The sequence below is a fragment of the Chrysochloris asiatica genome, unplaced genomic scaffold (genome assembly GCF_000296735.1).
Source record: "Chrysochloris asiatica unplaced genomic scaffold, ChrAsi1.0 scaffold00203, whole genome shotgun sequence".
NCBI lineage: Eukaryota > Metazoa > Chordata > Mammalia > Afrosoricida > Chrysochloridae > Chrysochloris > Chrysochloris asiatica.
Window position 1 is genome coordinate 2,622,583 of NW_006408721.1, and position 24,187 is coordinate 2,646,769.

At 42.3% G+C, this 24,187-nt stretch overlaps 1 protein-coding gene across 1 annotated transcript in view; it reads right to left on the reverse strand.

Annotated features, from left to right (window-relative positions):
* Positions 1-4,256: 4,256 nt before the first annotated feature.
* LAMC2 (laminin, gamma 2) overlaps positions 4,257-24,187 on the reverse strand; it is an 83,716-nt gene continuing 63,785 nt past the window's right edge. The window contains exons 13-23 of the mRNA XM_006872540.1: positions 22,773-22,926; positions 22,308-22,513; positions 20,385-20,464; positions 19,056-19,205; positions 18,050-18,194; positions 11,603-11,752; positions 10,990-11,104; positions 9,882-10,081; positions 8,535-8,693; positions 8,341-8,440; positions 4,257-4,510 (exon numbers count right to left, since the gene is read on the reverse strand). Of these exons, the coding sequence (XP_006872602.1) occupies positions 4,257-4,510; positions 8,341-8,440; positions 8,535-8,693; positions 9,882-10,081; positions 10,990-11,104; positions 11,603-11,752; positions 18,050-18,194; positions 19,056-19,205; positions 20,385-20,464; positions 22,308-22,513; positions 22,773-22,926 (1,713 nt within the window). The remainder of the gene's footprint in view (positions 4,511-8,340; positions 8,441-8,534; positions 8,694-9,881; positions 10,082-10,989; positions 11,105-11,602; positions 11,753-18,049; positions 18,195-19,055; positions 19,206-20,384; positions 20,465-22,307; positions 22,514-22,772; positions 22,927-24,187) is intronic.

A 24,187-nucleotide genomic window follows, 5' to 3' on the forward strand; every position in this document is an offset into this window, starting at 1 on the left:
TTATAAATCGTCCCCTGGTTAGTTAGAAATGAGTTATAAATCGTCCCCTTCTCCTTTACTCTGAGCCCCGGGCCCAGGGCTCAGCTTGATTCAAATGGTCTTGAGGGTTGGCATGGGGAGGGGGGAGTTTGTTTTTTGACTCACATTTTGGTCACTGAATCTGCCATTTTAAGGAGTATGATTTGCTTTATGAAAATCAATTCATTAAGAAAAGTTACATTCAGACTGCAACACCATTTCACAGTGAAATATTTTGAGTACAATTTTGTTGCTAGAATAGTCCTAGACAAGAGTTTTATCAGCAAAATGTTTCAATTATCTTAATAAATAAGACAATGCTACTTCAGTCTCCTGTCTTTGTCTAGAGTCTTCTCTTGTGAGCTGCAGACTTAATTACTTTTTCTTTATAGCCTTGCTCGAGAGGCACCAACAGTTGTAAATAGCTACCCAGAGCAACAGATGTTCTGCTGATGCTACATGTGTAATAAATATCTCCATCAATACAGCTGACCCAAGGATCATCAATAGAGAAGAATAATGAACAAATTTGAAAATCCTGGCCAAGTTTTCTGTTTTTAAAAACAGCATCTTAGATCTTACTTAATTTATCTGATGTTGTGTTGGTTAACTTTGGCTCCTTGATGAAATTAAATTAGTGATTTATGAAATAAAAATTGTATTTGTGAAAATTAAAAACTTGAGTAACAACATATCAGTATGAAATAACTAAGACAACAATCGTTTGACCCGCAAGTTTTGTTAGTGTAAACAAACGAAAACAAATTAATTTGTTAATGGTTCCATTCTGCTGGTGCTTCTATTACTTCATCTTTAGTTGTAACCTATATCCTATACTGGTTTAGGTCTAAACTGGGGTTGCCGTCAGCTAATATCAGCCATGAGTTAGAAGGTGAAAAAGCAGTTCCCCATCAGTTTCCCCATTAGATCAACTAGTTTAAAGAATAGCTACTTGGTTGTCAGATTTCTGTTTTCAAAAACATTTTGTTTCTTCGTATGTCTGTTGAAGTCAGCCTGCCTTATGCGTATGTATGTGGGCTTTGAGGTACATTATGATGCTTGGTATGCCTTATGCATTGATTACTTGTGTTTGTTTGTCACTTTGCTCACAAAGCTAAACACATGCTTTTTGTCTTTTCCTTTATCCTGAGAGCATGTAGTGCTGACAGCTTGTTTAAAATTGGGTATAGACGCTGCTGTAATTTGCTGGCTTACATTATCTTTGATCTTATTCATGGTAGACATATTCTCTGACATATTTCCACATTACATGAGTTTTGGCTTTTGCAGATTTTACTTTACATGTGCATTTCTGCTTTTATAACTCACAAAGAAGTTTTTAATGTTGGGATTTACTAGAAAGTTCCATGCAGCCAGTAGTATAAAGAAAACAGAAAGAAATCCTAATCTGTGCTTCCCAGGTGGAAAAACTGAGCCACAGCAAGAACCCATAACATTCCCATGACCATGAAAAACATTAAAAGAAGACAGAATAAACATATTCTTGGTCCTTGAGATTTGGTCCAAACATTAGACATTGCTAAGTATCTTTCTGTCCTTTTCTCCAGCCTCTCAAGAATACTGAAAAGAAACCACATCCTGGAATAAGATCAGAAATGCATCTGCTATGGAGAAGTTATAGTCTATGGACAGTTTCATTTCTACTTCTCTCCAAACAGAAATACCTGTGAGACAAAGTAGACAACGATGCGTGTAATAGTCTACTAACAGTACAATAAATCAGAAAACTCTCCGAAGTACAAGAAAGTTTTCCATTACAAGTTACAAATACTGAGAAAAAATCCGATGGAAAGTTCTCTTAACTTGGCATGGTCAGGTCAAGAGAGATAACAAGAGACTAGGTCGTGGGTAGACTATCTCTAAACCCATCAATCTTCCTCTCTTATTAGGGACAGCATGTTAGGTCCTCAGAAGTGGGGGAACCATTTCTATACTGAGAGAATCCCATGAGTCACTTGTTCCGGGCTCTATTGTCAAAATCATCTCCCATTTGTCACAGAAGACATCCTTGTGCTTTCTTAGGATGCTATCAGTTCACTGAGGAATCCTGTTAAGACTGCACCACAAAGGAGAAAGAAAGAAATATTTACTGTGCTTCATTGTAAAATGTTGGGGGGGGGTGTCTATGTAATCTAATAGTTATTCTACTCTAATTAATGTATATATCTATTCTGGGCACTAGTTGCTAATTGCAGGGAGGGATTTGAGTTGAGTTGGATGTTGTTGGAGTAGGACTGAGTATGCCTAGATGGGATTTACAGGCGCACTCCCACTGAATCTAAAATAGAGTGATCAGGCCTGTCAGGATTTTGTGGGTCAAGATAGCCAAGAGCAGAATCCCTTTTTCAGCCATTAACGTAGATGGCCAGTTAGTACTGCTGGTGTTTTTGTGTACTGTCAAATCAATTCCAACTTATAGTGACCCAATAGGATAGGGAGGAACTGCCCCATAGAGTTTCCTAGGTTATAATCTTTATGGGAGCAGATTGTCATGTCTTTTCTCCTGCAGAACTGTTGGTGGATTTCAGTCATCGTCCAGGGCTCCTAACTTCATGCTGAGTACTGGTTAAATCTTCTGGTTAAAGAGGGTAAAACAAGATGCTCAGAAACAGGAACTGAGGATGCTCACTCTAGAATCCATTGCTATTTCCAGGGCATTTTAGTTTTATAGTTTGGATACCTCCATCTGAGGATGTTGTTCTAGAGTCAGCTCTGACTCAGATTGACCCTTTATAGGGTTTCCAAGGCTTTAAATCTTCTTGGGAGCAGAAAGCCTCATCTTTATCCCGCCATCTTAGGCTGAGAGTTTAATAAATGAGGAACTGGTCACAGGCACCTAGCAATCATTCTTTATTTAAAAGCACATCCATGAAACACCAAGGAAATACAGAAGTGAAGCAGACCAGTCTTCTGGGTGGAGATGGAAGTAACTTTGGTTTCTGCAGCAATCCCCACTGGTATTATTATGACTCAACAGTGTGTTGCAATCAGTTGTGGAAAGGGACGGAGTGACCGCTGGAGTACCAACAAGTGTGCACAATCCAGAGCCAGCTCAGCTTTGCCAAAACCCCAAGAGCCCCCATGGGAATGTCTTGCAACATATGTTCTGTTGAGAAAAGAGGATGGAAACCAAGGGTTACTGCAATAAACACTGCCTGTGATGAACACGACTTGTAAGTTAAAAAAAAATTTCGTTTTTAATGTCTGTCTTCCTCAGTAGACAATCAACTCTATGAGGAGCAGAGACCATGTTACAGCTGTACCTCAGTCCATGCGCACAGTAGGTGTCAATAAATATTTGTTCTAAGATTGGATAGATGGATATGGGTTCTTCCTGGCTCAAGTATGGATAGGAATATCCTCTGCCAGAGCATGTGGGTGAGAGAGAGAATAAGGTAAAAAACATAGATGTGTCTTTTTTTTTTTTTTTTTTTAAGTGTTTGGAGAGTGAGATGGAATTAGGGTTAATAAATCTAGATCATTTCACCTCTTTCAAGGCCCAAGCCATATTTTTCTATTACGTTGAAAGCCAAAAGTTCCTCAATGTTTGCTTTTTGCTGGTAGGAAACACTTTAAGTAAAATGTAGTCTCTAAGTTGCCATGGCATCACTGCAGAGGAATAGAATGACACTCTCAGGCCCAAAAGGACCTGAAGGTGGTAGGGCACCTGATACTACTGGTCCAAATGGGCAAGCCTAGAGGCGCTTAGTGCTCACATCTGTGGAGCCCATTGTTACGTATTGGGTGGTACATGGAAGAGCCTCTGATAGACAAGAAGCTTGCATGGTCAATGCAGAGCAAAGGTATTTTACTTGCTGCAGTGTGATTGGATTTCACTCTCTGTTTTGACATTAGGTAGAGCGTAATGCCTGGGCAAAGTCAGGACATTTTCCAGCTCTTGTCCATGCTCCAAGATGCACAGATTATGGCTTTTCTGAAACAAACATTTGACTATGCAGTTTGTCCTTCCATCCAGTCTATTCCTTGGGGTCCAGATCCTTGATCAGTCTCACACACATTGATATCTGCCTCATTCTCAAGTATCAGGAAGCAAATAGTATCACACTGGTACAATAAGACATCTGCCTGACCAAAGTCTTAGGGATGGAGTCAGGTTCAGCTGAACTGAGCATGCCCATTCAGCATGTTCAAATGTCCCTATCCCATCCCACCCACATGAGCTGGCTCTTGAATCCTGAAGTCTCTCTATGGCAGCTTCACTGTTGCTCAAGAGCCTGGGTGTTATAGCAGCCTGGAGGCAGGTTGTCTCTAATGTTCTCCAGGTTCTTCACATCAGCCAGAATCCCATCTATGCTTGTCTCCAGGAAATGGAGGTGGCCCCTCTGCCGACGAGCCCTCTCTTCCAGCTCTGACACCAAGGGCCTCAGTTGGCTGTTGATCTGGCTCTTGGCTCGGAAAAGCTTCTGCTCCAATAAGATCAGCCCCTGTTCATCCACAGCTCCAGGCTGGTCTGTTTTAGGGAATGGAAAAGCAGTTAACACAGAGAAATGGGTCAGATCTTCTGGAATGCATGCGGTTCTTTCTGTACCCTTAACAGATTGCTGTTTACTGCTGTCCAGAGCAAATGATATGCTATGGATTTAAAAGGCATATTTTACAGTACAAGTAATCTAGAAAAAGTTCTGAGAGCATTATCCTAGTTACGGGGGTTATGAACAGTTTAGCTTAAGCCTGTGAGGTCTATTGTTCATCAATAGGAAGCTTTGATTTCTCTTTCCATGGTAGGGTCAACAGTTCATGCTCCAAAAAGATGCAGGTTTAAAGTCATAAAACCTGAGAACTGTCCAAGGTGTCTGCTCAGTACGGCTCACCCTTAGGACCAGAGTTAACTCCAAATGATGCTTTTAGAAACACATATTTTACTGTTTTTCTACTAGAAGACCTTTAGAAACTGGCTGGGCTTCAGGGTTTGTAAAGGCCAAGGTATACTTTGCTATTTGGCGATGGATTCCAGCTGTTAGGAAATGATGTAACACTTCGTTCTGGCTTGAAACAGTGGGAATCTATTTAGACATTCGTTTATTTTCAATATGAAGCATAGTCACACTTATTCAGATATGTCTCACCAACAAACTATCTAAAATTAATGTGAGCATGAAAGCCACTTGGCCAGGTCCCTTTGGCTCAAATGGGCTTGAATGATCTTCAAGCACTTCAAACCCAAGGTCAGGTGCCCCATATGTTTGAACTGCATTGAAGGTATTTGATTGCATGGATTTACTACACCTAGAACAAAGAGCAGACGGTATTGCTCATGGACTCAGCAGAACAACTTGAATAGAAACTGCACCATAACAAAACTGTGGACTTAATGAATTCCTGGTGCAGCGCTATAAGATTAGCACTGGACTGCTAACCACAAGGTTGGCAGTTCAAGCCTACCAGTTATTCCTCAAAAACCCGATAAAGAGTTACTATGTGTTGGAACTGACTCAAAGGCACTTAACAACAACAATGGATCTTTAAGGAGTCCTGGTGTAGATAAGCGCCGGACTGCTAGCCACAAATTTGGTGGTTCAAACCCACCAGCCACTCCTTGGCAACCCTATGCAGGGTCACTATGAGTCAGAATCAACTTGACAACATTAACAACAACAGCAACAAATCTCTTCTTTACCTGGGGTAGGGGAAATCCAAGACTCTAAGTTCTATGCTATGCAGAGAAAATTAAAAGAACTTGGAAATAGAATACCCATTCTTTTTCCATGGAAAAGCAGCATGAGTTATCAGAAAGGAGCACATGTTGGAGACAGGGACCTCGGTTCAAATGCAGTCTCCACAATTTACCACAATGTGACCTCTATGGGGCCTTTGTCTCTGAGCCTCATTTTAAAAACCTGTTGCTGTCAAGTTGATTATGATTCAGAGAGACCCTAGAGGGCAGAACAGAATTGCCACATAGGGTTTCCAAGGCTGTAATCTTAACAGAAGCCAACTGTCACATCTTTCTCCCATGCAAGGAGGGGCTGGTGGGTTCAGAGACCCCGACTGTTTATTTAGCAGCCACGTGTTGAACCATTTCACTGTCCTTTCCAAGCCTCAGTCTACTTCTTTGTAAAATAAAATTATAAAGTCTACCTCATAGAACTATTATAAGACTTACTAAGTGCCATCGTGTTGGTTCTGACTCATAACAACCCTGTCTAAGGTTTCTGAGACTGTAAATCTTTGCAGGAGCAGAAAGGCTCATCTTTTCTCTTGCAGAGTGACTGGAAGACTCAAACTGCTGACCTTGCAGTCTACAGCAGTCCATTGCTTATCCTACAGAACCGCCAATACCAGGCTTCGTGACTGACACATGTTGCTAGCTGCTGTGGACACATAGGAAATGCTTAATAGGCCCCACCTACAAACCCCAGCAGAGTCACTGAGGTTGGCAGCACCAGGGCAGTAACTCATGGAGACACACACACACCCCTGTGTGGGGGGGGAGGGCTGGGGAGGAGTGGCCTGGCCCACCCCTCCCTTCTCCCATTGGTCAAGGTGGGCACCATTCTCTGCACTCAATGGCGGGCAGCAGGGCCTGCCCTTTTGCATTCTGAACTGGCAAGTGAGGCGAGTAAAGAAGAACAATGACAAGTTATCACACCAAGCAATGGGCGACACCAACTCTAGTGATGCCACTGTTTCAGTGGCCCCTCCTCCTGCGGCTCAGGCCCGCCCACTACAGCCCTGGGCCGTGACCTTGGGGTCATTTTGATGTCACCCCCTCTGACGGTGTCAGGAGATGCGGCCCACACCCCTGTACCCACTAGTGATGTCATTGACCTACCTGGCTCCCGACGCTCTCATTTTGTCTTTAAAGGCCCCAATAGTTTCATTAACTTTTCCACAACACTAACTGATGCTGCTAAAACCTCAACTGGGGATTTTTTTATCCTCAGAGGGTATTTTACTCCTTTGGCTCACTGGATCACAAAGCAGACCCATCAGTATAACTATGCCGACAGTATTAGTCTCTCAGGACGACCAAGACACTCCACAGAAAATCCGGTTTTAAAGTTGTTCTCCTGAACTAGAAAAGCAGGACCAACACTGCTAGAATCTATGACTGAAACCCTAGTTCCATATCTGCTGCTGCTGTATGCCTTGGAGTTAATTACAAGGCTGTAAATCTTTACGGGAGCAGAATGTCATCCTTCTCCCACGGAACAGTTGGTAGGTTCAAACTGCTGACATTGTGGTTCGTAGCCCAATTCGTAACCACTACGCTACCAGAGCTCCTACTTCCATATCTACTCCAGTCCAAATTAGAGAAAACAGGCCAAATGAGGGTTGCAGACCAGTTCCACCTAAGCCCAGAATTTTCGTTCAAATCTATTTTCTCTTGGAGATTTCCATGGCGAAGGCAGATTTCCTGCCACACAGTGCCCTCCAGCCCTTTTTATTCTAAAATGTTGCAGCATCACATGGACCTACCACTTTTATATTTCTCCTGGGTTATCTACGCCACAGCTAAAGTTTCCCCAGCTGCTTACACGAAGGTATGATTTGGGAAGAAACAAGGTAGTACAATGAACGCATTTGACTGCTAACTAAAAGTTTGCCAGTTTAAGTCCACCAAGAGGGGCCTCAGAAGAAAGATCTGGTGAAGTATTTCCAAGAAATCAGCCACTGAAAATCCTCCAGGGCAGAGTTATGCTCTGGATCCATGGGGTCACCATGAGTTGGAAGTTATTCAATGACAACTGGCAGCTGGTAGGTAGGAACAAATAGCAGAATCAGCAAATGATTTTTGACCTCACAGACTGAAGAATCTAGTTTTACCTCGCCACCTCTACTACCTTAGACTTGATTTCCATCATCTGTCTAGATTCTGTCTAGCTGACTATGTCAACAGTTTCCTAAGTGGTCCCTGACTTCTGTCTACTCCCCCTTTGAACTCTCCTCTACTTGGCTATCCTATTGGTGACTCTAAATATATACTGATGACGTTATACCTCTGCTTAATACCATTCACTAGATTCTCAGGAGCACTTCTCGGTTCCTTAGTAGGAATATTCCTGTCAGCTGTGAAGTTCCCTGAACTAACCAGTTCTTTGACCCATTGGCCTCCACCACCAATGGCAATAGGTGTTCAGTGACCCAGCTTAGAGATAGTAAAACAGTCCAGAAAAGTGTGAAATGACCTGCTCCAAGGATTTGGGCCTGAAAATAAACCACATATCCTGATACCCTTCAGGAAAGTTGAGAGTTACATCCATCAGGGTTGGGTATCCTGAGTCTTCTGGAAAAAAAACTTTGGGTTTGGGGTGGGAAAGTTGTTGATATTCCATGTACCTATTAGGTGCAGGATGCCCTCCAATGTGTTGAGTGTGTCTTGGATTGTAAATCCAGCATTCTTGGCTCTGGAATCAACTCTTTGGGCTTCTGTTATTACCTGAGGAAAAATAAGTACAAACCAGTCTTGAAAAGGGTGTTTCTCACATTGGCCCAATTAAAGGGACCTCCCGTGGAAAGCAGCGGAAACTCACCATCTGTGCCGCGTCCACATCCACATCGAACTCCAGCTCCTTCCTTGCCAGCTCTCCTTCTACTTCCCTCATCTCACTCTTCAGAGTGGCCAGTCCCTTCTCCAGAGCCAAGGCTCCATCTGCTGTCACATTGGCTTCCAAGATGAGACTCCCTATCTCCTGGGAGAATAAAAGTAGCCAGGGACGGAAGGAGAGATAGGGGTCAGACATGAAAACGTCCCAAAGATGATTTCAGAAAAAAAAACAGCTGCAGACAGGCCCTGATGGGGTCTGTTAAATGAACAATGGGAGAGTCAGACTGGGGGACACACCCCTCCCCAGATTCCACCTCAGACAAGTTAACTTGGGGGCCTGTCTCTTGGAAATAGGAACGTCAGCCATGAAACACTGCTTCTCTCTCTGTTTTAATATCAAACATAGGTATCAAGAGTTCCCTCTGGGATTTCTCTATAGACTTGCTTAAACTTCCTAGAATTCATGCTTAAATAAAAGCTATGAAGCTCCCTTCCAGTCGGCAAGCACACTACTTTAGCATTTACCACATGTGTTGAGTTACTTGTCTGTCTTCCCCCTATTACACTGAATGTTCATTGAGGAGAAGAACTATATCTTGCTCATTTCCAAATCCCCAACACAAAGCACAGTACTGGCATACAGTGTAAGAAGAGTATTAAGAAGAGAAAAACGTGTCAGTGGAACTTAGATAAGGATATGGACAGGAACTAACGATCTAGAACTCCAGCATTTTATAAGCAGGAATCAAATCAGTGATGAAAATTCATAAAGAAAATAATTTTGTATGGTTTCTCTTACAATGTTGTCCAATGAGAGGAGCTGAAAATGGCAGGCTTTAGCTTTCAGTCCTGGAGTGGTGATGCAGGATAATACACTGAACAACAAGGTCAGCTTGAACTGCAAGTTCAGCAGTTCAAACTCACTAGCCACTCCTTAGAAACCCTATACAGGGTCTCTATGAGCCAGACCCGACGACACTTAACAACAGCAACAACAGCTTTCAGTTGGATTCATGGTGTGGTGCTATGAGATAAAGTACTAGACCCCAAGGTCGGTTTGAACCATGAAGTCAGTAGTTCAGACTCACCAGCCGCTCTTCGGAAACCCTATACAGGGTCACTATGAGTTATAACTGACTCAGTGACACTTCACAACAACAACAACAAACTTTCAGAATCAATGCTTTAAGAATCAGCCGAAGGCCAGTCATGTGCATATGACACCACAGCAAGACTCTGAGCAATGAGGGGTCAAAACTAGCCCAGTGTTTGCTCTTTTTCCATACCATCCTGTGTGGGGTGCCTGCCAGCCTACATCTTGATTTCTCTGTACCTGTTCTATCTCGTCGGCAATCCCCAAGGCCTCACTTGCTGCACTCTTTGCCCGCTGGGCATCAGCAGCAGCACTGCCCAGGGCCGCATCTGCTTTCTCTGTCTTGTCACTGGCATCTGCCACCTTCTGGCTGATGTAGGAGAGTCTCTTCATGGCCTCTTCAGCTTCTGCTTTCCTGTCTTCAACCTGCAGGTCAAACTCTGAAAGGAAGAAAACATTGTCCTGAAGATGAAAAATAACTTGAAAATGAATGAAAGGAGCTGAAGAGAATTTTATTATTACTGCTCGGGGCTGGGGATAGGGGAAACTGGCTGGAATTATTCTATCTTGTCCAGGAGAAAGCATCTCAAAGGGCCACATTTAGTCCTTTGCTTAGAAAAACTCACAGTAATCCTTGAGTCCCCAACACTGCAAACATATTAAGACCCCAAAGGGGATCAGAAGTAGGCAGAATCTTTGAAGCGCAAGGTTTCCCTCAGAGCTTTGAGCACTAAATCACCAATGACAACAGATGGACATTGGGTAGAGTGAGTATAGAAGCACTGTGTATGGAAAAAAATTTTTCTAAGAATTTTTCTATTCTATAGTGAATGAAGAAACTGGAAACTTAAACCATATCTTTCTTTGCATGGCATATACTCAAATCTCCTGCGACCCAGATGCTATGACAAAACTTCCTCCATCAGCAACACAAAATAGCCATATTGGTTCCACACTGCAAACAATCAGGCCACCAAAGAAACAGAAGTATCTGTACTGGTGTGGTGTGTTGGGTCTGTGGGTAACCTTAGAGATCGCTTAGTTCAACCTTTAAAATCTTTGAAATTAGGGTCCAGAAAGTCTATGTGACTGGCTGTGACCACCACAGGCAGCTCTCTCAGTCATGTGACCCCACAGAGCTCAGGATTCAAGCCTTCTGACATTGCATGCCAGACTCTTCCCAACATAGCAAATACTAATGAACTTTTTTCTCTTTAGGGATCTACGACTACACATCTAGTAATACTTCAATGTACCTACCACTTAGGAAAACAGTGAGATTCAAAAATAAACCAAAGTCATGGTTGTACCTCTAAAATATTCATGATCTGAACCATAAAATGCTCACCTCTGAGGTTCTTTAAGATTTTCTCAACTTCATAGAAAGTAGCATTGCCCATACTTAGTGCTTCTTGGGCTCTGCTTTTAGCAAGGTTGGCACGGGAGAGCAGCTGATCCGATTTCTGTAAATGGGCAGACAGAACAAGATTAGAGTAAATGTAACCTACGCTGAGAAGTGCATTCCTGCTAGCAAAATCACCAGACACTTCTCTTGATGACAACAGAAGGCTGTGATTCTCTACAGAGTCAAGGGTGCTGTAACAAGCCCTGGACACTCTGGGACAGAGCAAACTTTATAACACAATGACATCCATAAAGATTAGCCCATTGTTCTGGACATGAAAAGTTTTTCAAAATGTAATTTTAAGTTCCAGATACTTCCTGGAGCAGAGCTAGTAGACAAAACTCTGCCCAAAATAGGTCTTAGAAGGCCTGGATCCTATTGCTTAGCTTAAGGGCTGACTCATGGGGCGGAGCTGAGCTGATTACATCAAGATCTCTTCATCTCAGTTACTCCCTCTGTAAGCAAAGTATGGTTCTATGGGTCCTCTTGCCATATTTATTCACAGGATAGGCATTCAAAACGTGCTTGCTGAGTGAATAACTTAACAAAAGAATACCTGTCTCCCATTCTTTCCATTCTGTAAGAGCAGCTGGGTCTCTTCTTCCCAGTTGCCCAGATTTCTTTGCACACGCTTGAACTCATCCATCTGCCTGGTCACCAGACTGGAGAGAGAATCGGCTTTTTGTCGAATCCTCTTCGCTTCTACCTGAGAGCCCAAAGAGACAAATGAGTCTGACTTTCTGTTCACCAGTTACCATATCAGCCTGCTTAGGTTCTGGCATCACTGTCCGCAAACAGTAGTGGCCTTCAGGAGTGCTACAAAAACAGCCACTGGCCTTCCAGACCTTACAGAAATGTGGTAGAGTGTCAGACAGCAGGTCCCCCAACAGTCAGAGACTTTGTCTCTACTCTATTTCATGGGAACTTGTGCTTGTAGGAATTATTGAGTGCTTTTCAATAGACAGAAAACAATATTCTTACTCTAGTACCTTTGGAAGACTTGGTGGTGCAAACAATCAACACACTACACTGCTAACCAAAATGTTGGAGATTTGAGTCCAGTGGTACTTTGGAAGAAAGTCCTAGCAGTCTACTTGTGAAAAGTCAGCCATTGCCAATGATAGAGTACAGTTCTACTCTGACACACGTAGGGTCACCATGAGTCAGAGTCACCTCTATGGCAACTGATTTAGTCTTTAGTAACTTTGAAGCATTGCTGCCGTTGCTAGATGCTGTTGAATTGGTTCCAACTCTTAGTGATCCTATATATGTTGTTGTTAAGTGCCGTTAAGTCAGTTCCAACTCACAGAGACCTTAAACAGGGTTTCCAAGGAGCGCTGGTGAATCTGAACCACTGAACTCACAGTTCAAACTGACCTTGAGAGCCAGAGCTTATCCTACAGCACGCTCCACAACAAGACTCCGATCCTATATATAATAGGGTTGGACTGCAAGATGTTTGAACTGCAAGATCAGTGGTTCAAACCCACCAGCTACTCCTCGGAAACCCTACATAGATTCAATGACACTGAAACAACCACAATCTAATAGTGCAGACCTAGTGTGGTACTGCAAGGCAGTGCACCGGACTGCAAGGTTGGTTTGAATTGTAAGATGGGCAGTTCAAACTCATTAGCCACTCCTCAGAAACCCTCTACTGGGTCGCTATGAGTCAGAAGCGACTTGGTGGCACTTTAACAACAACAACAACAATAATATAATGGCACTGTCTGGTCCTGTGCTATCCTCACAATGTTTGAGGCCATTGTTGTAACCACTGTGTCAATCCATCTCAATGGGGGTCTTTCACTTCCTCCTAATAGCATGTCCAAATTACATGACACAAATTCTTGCCATCTCCGCTTCTAAGAAATATTCTGTTTGTACTTTTTTCCAAGATAAGTTTACCCATTCTTCTGGCAGCCCACAGTATACTAAACATTTTTTTTGCCAGCACTGTAACTCAAAGGCATCCATTCCTCTCTCTTCTTTATCCATTGTTCAGCTTTCACATGCTTGCCAGGCAATTTAAAATTCTATGACTTGGGTGAAGTACATCTTAGTCCTCAAAGTGAATGACATCTTTGCTTTTTAACTCTTTTATTGTTGTTGCTAGGTTCCTCGAGTCAGTTTCAACTCTTTAAAGTGATCTTTTGTACCATATTTACCCAATTAAATACATCATTTGACTTCTTGACTACTGTTTCCGTGGGCATTGATTGTAGATCCAAGTAAAATGAAATTCTTGACAATGTCAGTATTTCTCCATTTATCATAATGTTACTTATTGGTCCCATTTGGGCAGTGGCCCCATTCCCCTGGCACCCCCGGATGGCTGTCTCACACTCCAGAACTTAGCTGGAGAACATCTGTTTCTTTGGGACTTAAGAGACAATGGTCCCATCCTTTGAATCCCAGCATGCTGTGGTTCCACCCTTTGAAACCTAGATAGCACTGTTTCCTGTGCTCCTTTGCACAGTTCTACACCTTTCCAAATTGTTCCAGGAATGGTCCTTTACTTTTCTTGGCAGACAAAAAATGGTTCTTTGGCCTATTTTCTGTGCATAAAATTCCAAATAACAGTGTTCTTTCCTTCCATTCTTTCTTTGTCTCCTTAAATCCAAACAGATGGGTCTTCTGCTGTAATAGTTTATTAGATCCATCAATCACTGACTTAATCTCTATAATAAAGATTGTGTAGCTATTTTAGAACGCATGTCCTTAGCACAAGCTAAAACAGAATTTCCCAAATTTTTTAGTTTTGTTGTCACTTGGTACAGTGCATATTGAAGTCTGTCTCTTTCCATAAGCAGCAAGTGAAAATTCTGTGGTACTCTTAAAAATCTTGCTTAGAAATTGCATGAGTTAAATATCCAAGTTCATTATTTACAAGCACTACCTTCCACCAAACATTTTAACATAATTCAAGCAAGTTCTTTGCCACTGGATAAAAAGTATCACCATTCCTCCATTGTCCAATCACATGTTCATTTTTCCTTTTTTTGTAATAATATTTCATTGTGCTTTATGTGAAGATTTACACAATGAGTTAGATTTCCCTTAACAAACTGTTTTATAAGTTGTTCCATGACACTGCTTATGATTTTTACACGATATGAGCAGTCTCATGATTTCTATTCTGTTTGTCCTGTTTGTACTGATGTATCTTCCCTTCCCTTTTTTGTCTTCTCAGTTTTGCTTTTGGGTAAATGTTGACCTTTTAGTCACATGTAATAATTATCTAAGGGAGCACATTGTTGTTGTTGTTATGTGCCATCGAGTCGGTTCCGACCCATAGCGACCCTGTATAGGGTTTCCAAGGCTGTAAATCTTTACGGGAGTAGAAAGCCTCATCTTTCTCCCGCGGTGCAGCTGGTAGTTTCGAACCGCTGACCTTAAGGTTCGCAGCCCGATTCGTAACCACTACGCTACCAGAGCTCCTTTACTCCCAGGTAATATTATTTCATAAGCCAATCTATTATTTGGCTGGAAGGTGACCTGCAGAAATAGCTTCGATTCCAAGTTCAAAGGATATCTTTGGGTGATGGTCTCAGGGGTTCCTTTAGTCTCTATCAATCCAATAGGTCTGGCTTTTGTTTTTGTTTTTAGGAATTTGAGTTTTGTTCTACATTTTTCTCCCATTCCATCTAGAACATTCTGTTGTGTCCCTGGTCATAATCATCGATAGTGGGAACCAGGCACCATCTAGTTCTTCAGGTCTCAGGTTAGAAAAGGTTGTGTTCATTCATGTGGGTTATTAGTGAATGAATTTCTTCTTTGAATCTTTGATTTTCTTCATTCTCTTTTGCTCCATGCAAGTAGACAGCAATAGTTGCATCTTAGATGGGTACTTGTCAGTTTTCTGGTTATTATTATTTTTTTAATTTTTATTGTAAATTGACTGATAGTATACAACGAAGAACATCGGTTTTACACTCACCGTTTCATTGCAATGATTACAATCTCCTCTGTGCATCATCATTTAACAGCTTTTGCTTCCATTCCCTCTGTTTCTTTTTGTGGGTTTTTTTGTTTGTTTTGTTTGTTTGTTTTTTGGTGTGTATGGGGGGGGACTGTACACGAAAACACTCAGGAATATATAATAATTTAAACAACCAAAGGGCACATTTTGTAAACCTGCCTCCTGGCCACTAGCACTCAGTCCCTCTCTTTCCATGCGTCTAGAGTCCTCAGCTGCTTCCTCTCTCCATGTCCTCATTTCTACCTCCATCTCTGGTTTTGCTGCTTCTCTGGATAGAGTCCCACAGTCTGCTCATATTCTTCTCCCTTGATAGTCCTAGGGTCCTCTGTTCCTGGACTGACTTGTCAGTTTTTAAGACCCCTGATGCTACTCACCAAACTAGAAACTAAACATTATCTTTGAGAACTATGCTGTCAATTGACTAAGTTGTTCCCCAAGATTATGGTCCCAACTCTTTTGATCCAGTAAACCAACCCCATGAGTTGTTTGGATCTATCTAGGAAGCCTTGTATCAGTACTCCCTATGGGGTTTCCTATTTATATATGAATACAGCACACACAAATGTTTGCATATATGTGTCTACAGATACACATATACATGCATATGCAGTTACTCACATACACCTTCCTATACACATTTGTTTTCATTGTTGTTGCATAATTGTGTGTGTTATAGCATTTATCAAACTTTTTACAACCAAACTTGACCCTTTTTCTTGTATACTTCTTAGTATCTGTATGTACCTTGACCAGTTTCTGCTGACTTCACCAAAGAGTGTACTATGTAGAAAGTTGTTCCTGTTCCTCTTCCTCTCACTCCTGAGAACCTTCAAAGACGTTTGCTTACTTTGTGTATATCTATTCTTGAAGGTTGATAATAGTGGGACCATACACAATATTTGATTTTGGTTTTGTTTGTTTGTTTGTTTTGTAATTGACTAGTTTCAGTCAGCATAATGTACTCCAGATTCATCCACACTATGTTTTTCAGACTCCTCGTTTATTCTTTATAGTAGCATATGATTTACTTTTAAAGCCTCACCAGAAGTACATTTAACTTCCACATTTCTAACCACGTTCTGTTGCTGGTGCTGTATGCATTCTTTAAGATGATAGAGACTTTCTCTATAGCTCTCTTCACTTCTGAACCTTCACCAGAATTGCCTTTGATGGCATAATTCTTCCAAAAGTCTGTTCAAGACAATCTAGGCATTTACTATTAGGCACCTTAAAACTCTTCCAACCTCTGCCCATTCCAAAAATCACATCTACATTTCAGGTATCTGTTAGAGCAGCACCCTCCTCTCCTGGTACAAATCTTAGTAATCTAGTGCTGCTATAACAGAAATACCCTAATTTGATGGCTTTAACAAACAGAAACTTATTTTCTCACAGTTTAGGATGCTAGAAGTCTGAATTCAGGGGACTGTAGGAGAAGGCGTTCTCTCTTTGTGGGCTCTGAGGGCCTTGTCTCTTCTGAACATCTCTGCTTCTGGGTGATCTTCACGTGACTTGGCATCTCTCTTCATCTCTGATTACTTCTCTATGCCTAATTTGCTTTCAAAGGGGATTGGTTTAAAACATACCCTACACTGATATGTAGAGAGTGTAATGAGTAAGGAAAACTATAGAAGAAATGATGCATTTCCACAATGGTTTTAGAGAATGTTGGAAGTACCATAGACTGCCAGAATAACCAAATCTGCCTTGGAGGAGGTACAGCCAGAGTGCTCCTTGGAAGTTGGGAGGGTGAGACTTCACCTCTCATACTGTGGACATGCTATCAGGAGGGACTAGTCCCTAGAGAAGGACATCATGTTTGGTCAACTTGCGGGTCAGCAAAAAAGAAGAAGGCCCCCCAACAAGATGGATTTGCACAGTAGCAGTAACAATGGGTTCCAGCGTAACAACACTGTGAGGTTGGTGGAGGACCGAGGAGTGTTTCATTCTGTTGTGCATAGGGTCACTAAGAGTCAGCCAACTCAACGGCACCACCTAACAACAACAACACTGATAGGACCTTTTAACATAACAAAGAAAACGTATTCACAACTTGGATTATGACCATAGAACTACAAGTTAGGATTTACAACAGAATTTGGGGGGAACACAATTCAATTCGTAGTAATCATCTAAGGACCCAACTGTAAACATCAAACGTCACAATAATTTTCAATCTTCTCTAGAACTAGGGAATAGATATAACAATTTTAAAACAAGAGTTCACAATGAGCTCAGGTTGTTTCAGAGGCAAGGACCGGGGTTTAAGAACAAGGAAATGGATAATAAGAAGGCTAAATCCTCCCCCTAATCTAAAGCTAGGAGACCTGGTGTGGTGCTATGGGTTAATGCACCAGACTGCAAAGCTGTTTGAACTGCAAGATCGGTGGTTCAAGCTCACCACCTGCTCCTTGGAAACCCTATACAGGGTTTCTATGGGTCAGAACCAACTCAATGGCACTTAACAACAACAACAACAATCTAAAGCTGGACAATGAATAAGTAAGATTGAAGAATTGATGCCTTTGCATTATGGTGTTGGCAAAGATGTTAAATAAACCATGCACTGCCAGAAGAATGAACCAATTTGTCTTGGAAGAAGGACAACTAGAATGTTTCTTAGAAGAAAGCCTGGTTAGACTTAGTTTCACATACTTTAGACAGGTTATCAAGAGGGGCCAGTGCCCAGAAAGAAGGACATCATGCTTAGTAAAGTGGGGGGGAGGTTCAGCAAAAAAGATGGACTTCAGTAAGATGGACTAACACAGAGGCTGAAACAATGGGCTCAAACACAGGAAAAATTGTGAGGATGGTGGACAGGGTTGTATTTCCTTCTATTGTACATAGGGTCGCTATGAGTCAGAACTGACTAGATGCCACCTAAAAACAACAACAATCTAAAACAAGGGAAGTCAACAGGGAGGATAAATCTGGATCATTAAATGATATGGGACCTCAGGAGTAAAAAGAATTTATGGCTATTTTCCTTTACATCAAAGCACATAGGCTAGAGGCACTCACCTGAAAGGACTGTTCATTAACACCCTGAAGCTGAGACACAGAGTCCAGGAGGCGGAGACTATGCTGGTAAGACCTGTCTGCTTCAGTGTCGGCTTCAGTGGCTTTCCTCATCAACTGCTGGGCCAGGGACTTGGTTTTTTCTAATCTGCAAGGAAAAAGACAAATTTTTAAAGAGGATTTTGAGATTTCACTCTTCTTAGAAAAGCAAAGATTTGTCCTTAGAAAAGCTATGTAGTTGGAATTATGCAGATGATCCCACCTAAGGGTAAATGTCAGATATGTGTCTGTCTCTACAATTTAAGTTTTTCATACAGGTTGGGCCATAAGAATACACTGCAAGTTCCCTCAATTCTTGATAACATTATCTTTACATTCCCCATACCAGGGGTACTGGTATGGCACTGTAGGATAATCACTTGACCACCAGGTCAGTTTGAACTGCAAAGTCGGTGGTTCAAATTTACCAACTGCTCCTCCAAAACCCTATACAGGGTCACTATGGGTCACAACGAATTTGGCAGCACTTAACAACAACCAGGGGTGGGGAACTTTTATTCTGCCAATGGCCATTTGGATATTTATAACATTATTCGCAGATCATACGAAATTATCAACTTAAAAACTAGCCTGTTTATAATGTCAGGGCTGGAACTGCAGTTGACTTGGCAAAGCCAGACCAAATGGTTTCTTGGGCCTTAGATGGTGGAATTTCCCCACCCTTGCCCTATACCATCAGATGGGTTTTATTATACCTTTTAACATCACAATGGCTTACAATGTCTGCAAGCATCGAGATCTTCCAATCAAAAGACAATTTTTAAATTAATCTAATTTTTCTTCTTCCAGCCTTAAAGATACTACTTTCCCTCAAACTAACATTCACATCCTCTTGCTCCTCATATTACTAATCTTTTTTAAGGAAACACAGTGTCCCACAGTGTGGCTGGCAGCATATCCTGGGAAATCCTGATTTTGCTAGCCCATGTGAGAATTGGTTGAAACATACTTTCCCACAAGCCCTTGCACCACAGAGCTGTCCAGGCTGCCGCTTCCTCCTCCTTCATTCAGAGCCTTGCGTACCAGTGACAGAGCTTGCTTGGAAAAGTCCTCTGTTTCCCTGGCCAGTTGCTCCATATTACTGGCTGACTCAACATGACTGAAAAGTTTTTTAAAAAGAGAGAGAGATTTAGAATTTCAATAGCAAATAATTTCTTTGGGAGTTTTCATTTGAATGAAGGGAGTAATGAAATGGGTTTAGTTTAGAACAGAACTGACCCAGAGTTAGATGGATCCTGAGTAACACTTGGTTGCTGAAAGGGTGGTGACTCTAGTTTACCAGTGGTCATCTACTTCAGAGAAATCAGCCATTGAAAGCTTGTGGGGCAAGCATAGTTCTACTCTGACACACATGGGGTCATTGTGATTAAGAGTCTACTCACGCACAACTGGTAGATGGAATTATAGGGACCATTAAGGAGTATGTTGAACAGTTAGTCTCTTGTGAGGATCTTTTCTATTTATGGCACAATCAGTGGGAGCCCGGGGGAGGGGAGCAGTCTCAGGACCATAAAACATTACACCAGTAAGTTCTTTCCTGCAGGAGGAAAGCCCTAGGTCATATTTCATCCCATATCCAACCCCCTGCTAACTTTCATGGCAAGTCTAAACTAAGGCCACCACAAGAGGGACAAAGCCTGTCAACCCTCAGATGCTGTTGTCCCCTTGGTTCTAGAAAGCTATAAAAACAAGCTCATGCTGCAAAAACACAAGGCAGTTCCCTTCAGTTGACTGAATTCCTGGAGGGATTAATTGAGCCTGTCGTCCTGCTGAGCACTCAGCTCTAAGCAAACTTCTGAACCAGGGCAGGACTGAATATATGGGAACTGCCTATGTTTATAGGTTGTCATTGGGGCCCTTCTGAAGGAAGACGCTCTTCTGCACACTTGGTCCCCACAGGCTAGACTCTGTTGCTACTTGTTCCCAGACTTTGGGTGAGAGCCTGGGAGGCTCTGAAAGCTACATAGTGTTCTTTTCCAAGGATTGATTCATTTCATGTGGCCCAGAGAATCTCCTCTGACATAGGCCAAAGCCATATTGTGAGTCATAGAGTAATCCGGGAACACAACACCCCCACCCCCCAGCTCCTGCCAAATGACCCTGCCCAGTGGCCACTGAAATTTACAAAAATCCAAGGGGTGCAAAAATGGCTTCAAGGCCACAAAGGAGCCTAGAGGGAATGAATATGGCACATGGTCCTGTCCAAGTACCTTATAGTCTTGTGCAAGTCTGGCCTTGTGGAGTGGACCTAAACAGAGGTACCTCTGATGCTGCTCACCTGTCTGCCAATTTCCCAGCTTCCTGAGCCAGGCTTTTAAAACTGTTTGGCCCCACGTAGTGCTCAGAGGGAGGAATGTTCTATGGGAAAAAGGAGAATTGGTTAAGGGCCACAGAATCTCAGCTGGGTCAGCATCTGTCCACTCAGAACATCTCATTGTCAGCCACACGGGATGTCACATGCTGACACGCCCACTGGGAGCCTTGACTCACTGCCATCATTCCATGTTCTTACAAAAAGTACATACAGGTAGGGATAGTGTACAAATCCAAGTTCAAAAACAAGTCTGGACATGGATATTGATGCATTTAAAAATGCATATGTATGCAGGATAAGCAATGGAGTGCTAACCGCAAGGTTGATGGTTTAAACCCACCAACCACTCCTCAGAAACCCTATACAAGGCTGCTATGAGCTGAAACTGACTCAAAACCACTTAACAACAGCAGCAAACATGAAGGAACTTCATATTTGTATACACCATGTTTTAACAGTGGTTATTTTTTTCAGTAATGATCATATGGGAATTTGATTTACTGACTAAATTTTGTACAACTAACATTATTTTTGTAAGAAGCAAAAAAAAAAAAAAATCAATACACATTATTTTTTAAATCCTCCATTTCCTTAGAATTATTGTCATTGTTGTTAAGTGTCATTGAGTCAGTTCTGACTCATAGTGACCCTGTGTAGGGTTTCTAAGGAGTGTCTGGTGGATTTGAACTGGTGGCTTTATATTTAGCAGTCCAGTTCTGATCCTACAGTACCACACCAGGACTCCTTCCTTACCATGGTGGTGGCAGTGTGCCATGGAGTCAGTTCCGACTCATAGCGACCCTGTACAGGGTTTCCAAGGCTGTAAATCTTTACGGGAGCAGAAAGCTTCATCTTTCTCTCATGGAATGGCTGGTAGTTTCGAACTGTCAACCTTGAGGTTAGCAGCCTGGCTTGTAACTACTACAATACCAGACTTCGTTTTTCTTACCATAGTGTCTGATTATCTTTCAGTTTCATTTGTCCACCCCCGCCCCCCACCCATGCACTTAGGTTACTGTTACCATTGCATTCTTAATTCAGAAATAAAAGAGTGTTCAATCAAATCCAAGGAGCCCTGGTGGTACAGTGGTTAAACTCTCAGCTGCAAACCAAACTATCAGCCATTCAAACCCACTACCTGCTCTGCAGGAGAAAGAGGCGGTAGTTTGTTCCCGTAAACATTAGAGCCTTGGGCGGTTTGTGGAACAGTTCTATTCTGTCTACAAAGGCCTCTATGAATTGGAATTGACTCAACAGCAATGGGTGGGTTTGGGCAATCGAGTCTGTCCCGCTTATCACACCACAAAACTGTCATTACAAAAATCAGGCTGGAAACCATATGTTCCCACGTTCAGAACCATAGCTTTGCCTTTTTCTTCCTTCCTTTCTTCCCTTGCTTTTCCCTTTTCTCTTTCTTCCTGAATTCCTTCCCTTCTTTCTTTCTCATTCACTCATTCATACAGCACACATCTACCACAGTCACACACTATTCTGTGGGCTGGGAATGCAAATATGAATAACATTAAACCCTGCCTTCTGGGAGCTACTGAGCTAGATTATTCAAAAAGAAGGGAGAAGAGGCAAGGTCAAGATGAGGATGTGATTATAAACAGATGAAGAAAATAAAGCAGTGGAATGGTAAATTGCAGGAGGCCAAAGAATATTGTGAGGTTGGCTCAGGACCAGGCTGGGTTTCATTCTGTTTTGCATAGAGTTGAAGTTGAGCTGACTCAGAAGAACTTTACAACAACAACAAAGATTATAAAGCAATAGCATCTCTTTCAGGGAAGGGAAGTCTGACACTTGCCAAACACACCTGAAAGTCCAAGACTCAGAAAACAAGCCCGGGGAAGTCTGCTGTGGGTCCCCCAGCCCAGAGACACCTACGGTGTTGCGCAGGGAAGCTTCACTCTCTGCCAGGCTTAGGCGCATCTGGGTGATGAGCCTGCGGGTCTCCTGGACACGGTGCTGATGCTGACTGCCCAGGGCCCGGACTCTCTCCACCATCATCTTGAGGTCATCCAAGCGATTCCGGTAGCTGTTCTCTTGGTTCCTCACTCTGGCTAATTGGAGATTTAAGGATCTAATCATACCTGAGCACAAAGAAGGAACAAGAGGGTGAGCACTTTGGGAGTCAGCTGAGTTATTATCAAAAAAAATGGTGAAAATATAAGGCAGGGCTGCATTCAACCGCCAGTCCTGTGAGAATGTCACAGACATCTTTCTATCTCAGCAAGGGCTGGGGAGGAACACTGGCTGAACTGAGAGCCACAGAAGACCATGGGATTGCACAATGGTTCTTTCTAGGACCATGAATCCTGTCCTGTCAGAATGGATGCTGGCCTTGATCACCTTCTGAAATCTGAGCATCTCTCAGGATGTCCTGGAGGGCCTCCTCAGCCTGCTGCATCTTGCCTTCCATCTCTGCGTTGGGTATTATTCCACCACCCTGAGCCTTTGAAACCAGGGCCTCCAGACCCTGGAGCTGATACATAAACTGGTCCAGCTGAAACCACACAGGAAAGAGAGTCAGAACACATGGCAGAGAACACAGTCCAACACCAGGTACTCAGGGTAAGAGACGGGGAGCTCAGAGTTGTTTGGCATGCCATGGTGGTGGTGGTGGTGGTTGTGTGCCGTGGAGTCGATTCCGACTCATAGTGACCCTGTACAGTGTTTCTGAGGCTGTAAATCTTTACGGGAGCAGAAAGCATAGTGGGTGTGAATTTACACTCTGGAGCTTGGCTTCCTTGAGTTTGAAACCTAGCTCTAGGCTACACTACTCACTAGCTATGTGACCTTGGGCAAGTCACTTCATTCATAAAATAGGAATAATGATACTATCTCATAGAGTTGTTACATGGACTAAACGAGTCAATAATTGCAAAGTGTTTTAGAAAAGTATGTGGCACATATACGATTTATTAAATAGAAAAAAAATATTAAAAGCAGGCTGAGTTTGTTCTACATCTGGGGTTCTGTTTGGGCATTTCCTCCTCCATCACTCAATTCAATAAAATAATAACAACAACCTCAAGTTCATTTTTCTCTAGAATTGGAAGACCATTCCTCCTCGTTTGAACAGCCTTGACACCTACTCATATCTTTTACATTTTCATGCCTCACTTTAGTTCTTACAAGGAGAACTTTCAGAAAAAAACTCCAATTACAAAGTGACATTGATGATCTGGGGAAGACCTCTGAACTCTGAGTCAGAGGTTACGGGTAGGAAGTGTTACAAATTTTCTGAGGCTCTTTTTGCTCATCTAAAACTGAGGATCAATAGTTTTTCTGCCAATTTAACAAGGTTTTCTGGACTACCAAATGAGACAGCTGAGTTTTAGGAATCCTAATCCCTGAATGTGGATATAATCCGATTTGACAGCATGGTTTTCTTTACTATGTTAATGAGAACATTTCCGTGTAGGGAGTGTCCTAAACCTAATCACTATGACTTATAAAAAGAACAGATGAGTTATATTATAAAATAGACACTGGAGGGGGAGAGAAAGGAATAGCAAAAAAGCACCACCATAGAAAGCTTGTAAATCCATCTTCTGCCTACAACTGATTGGAATACCTAAAAAGACTACAGGTGGAAGTCTGAACCACATCCAGATCTCCAGAGATGGGAAATTCCCACTTGAAAGGACAAGCAGACCAACCTGGAGAGGCTAGAAGAACAGAAGATACTTCTTGAAAGAAAGACCTACAGGAAAAATATAAAACAACATAGGCAGACCGACTGTTACTACAAGAACAAGCAA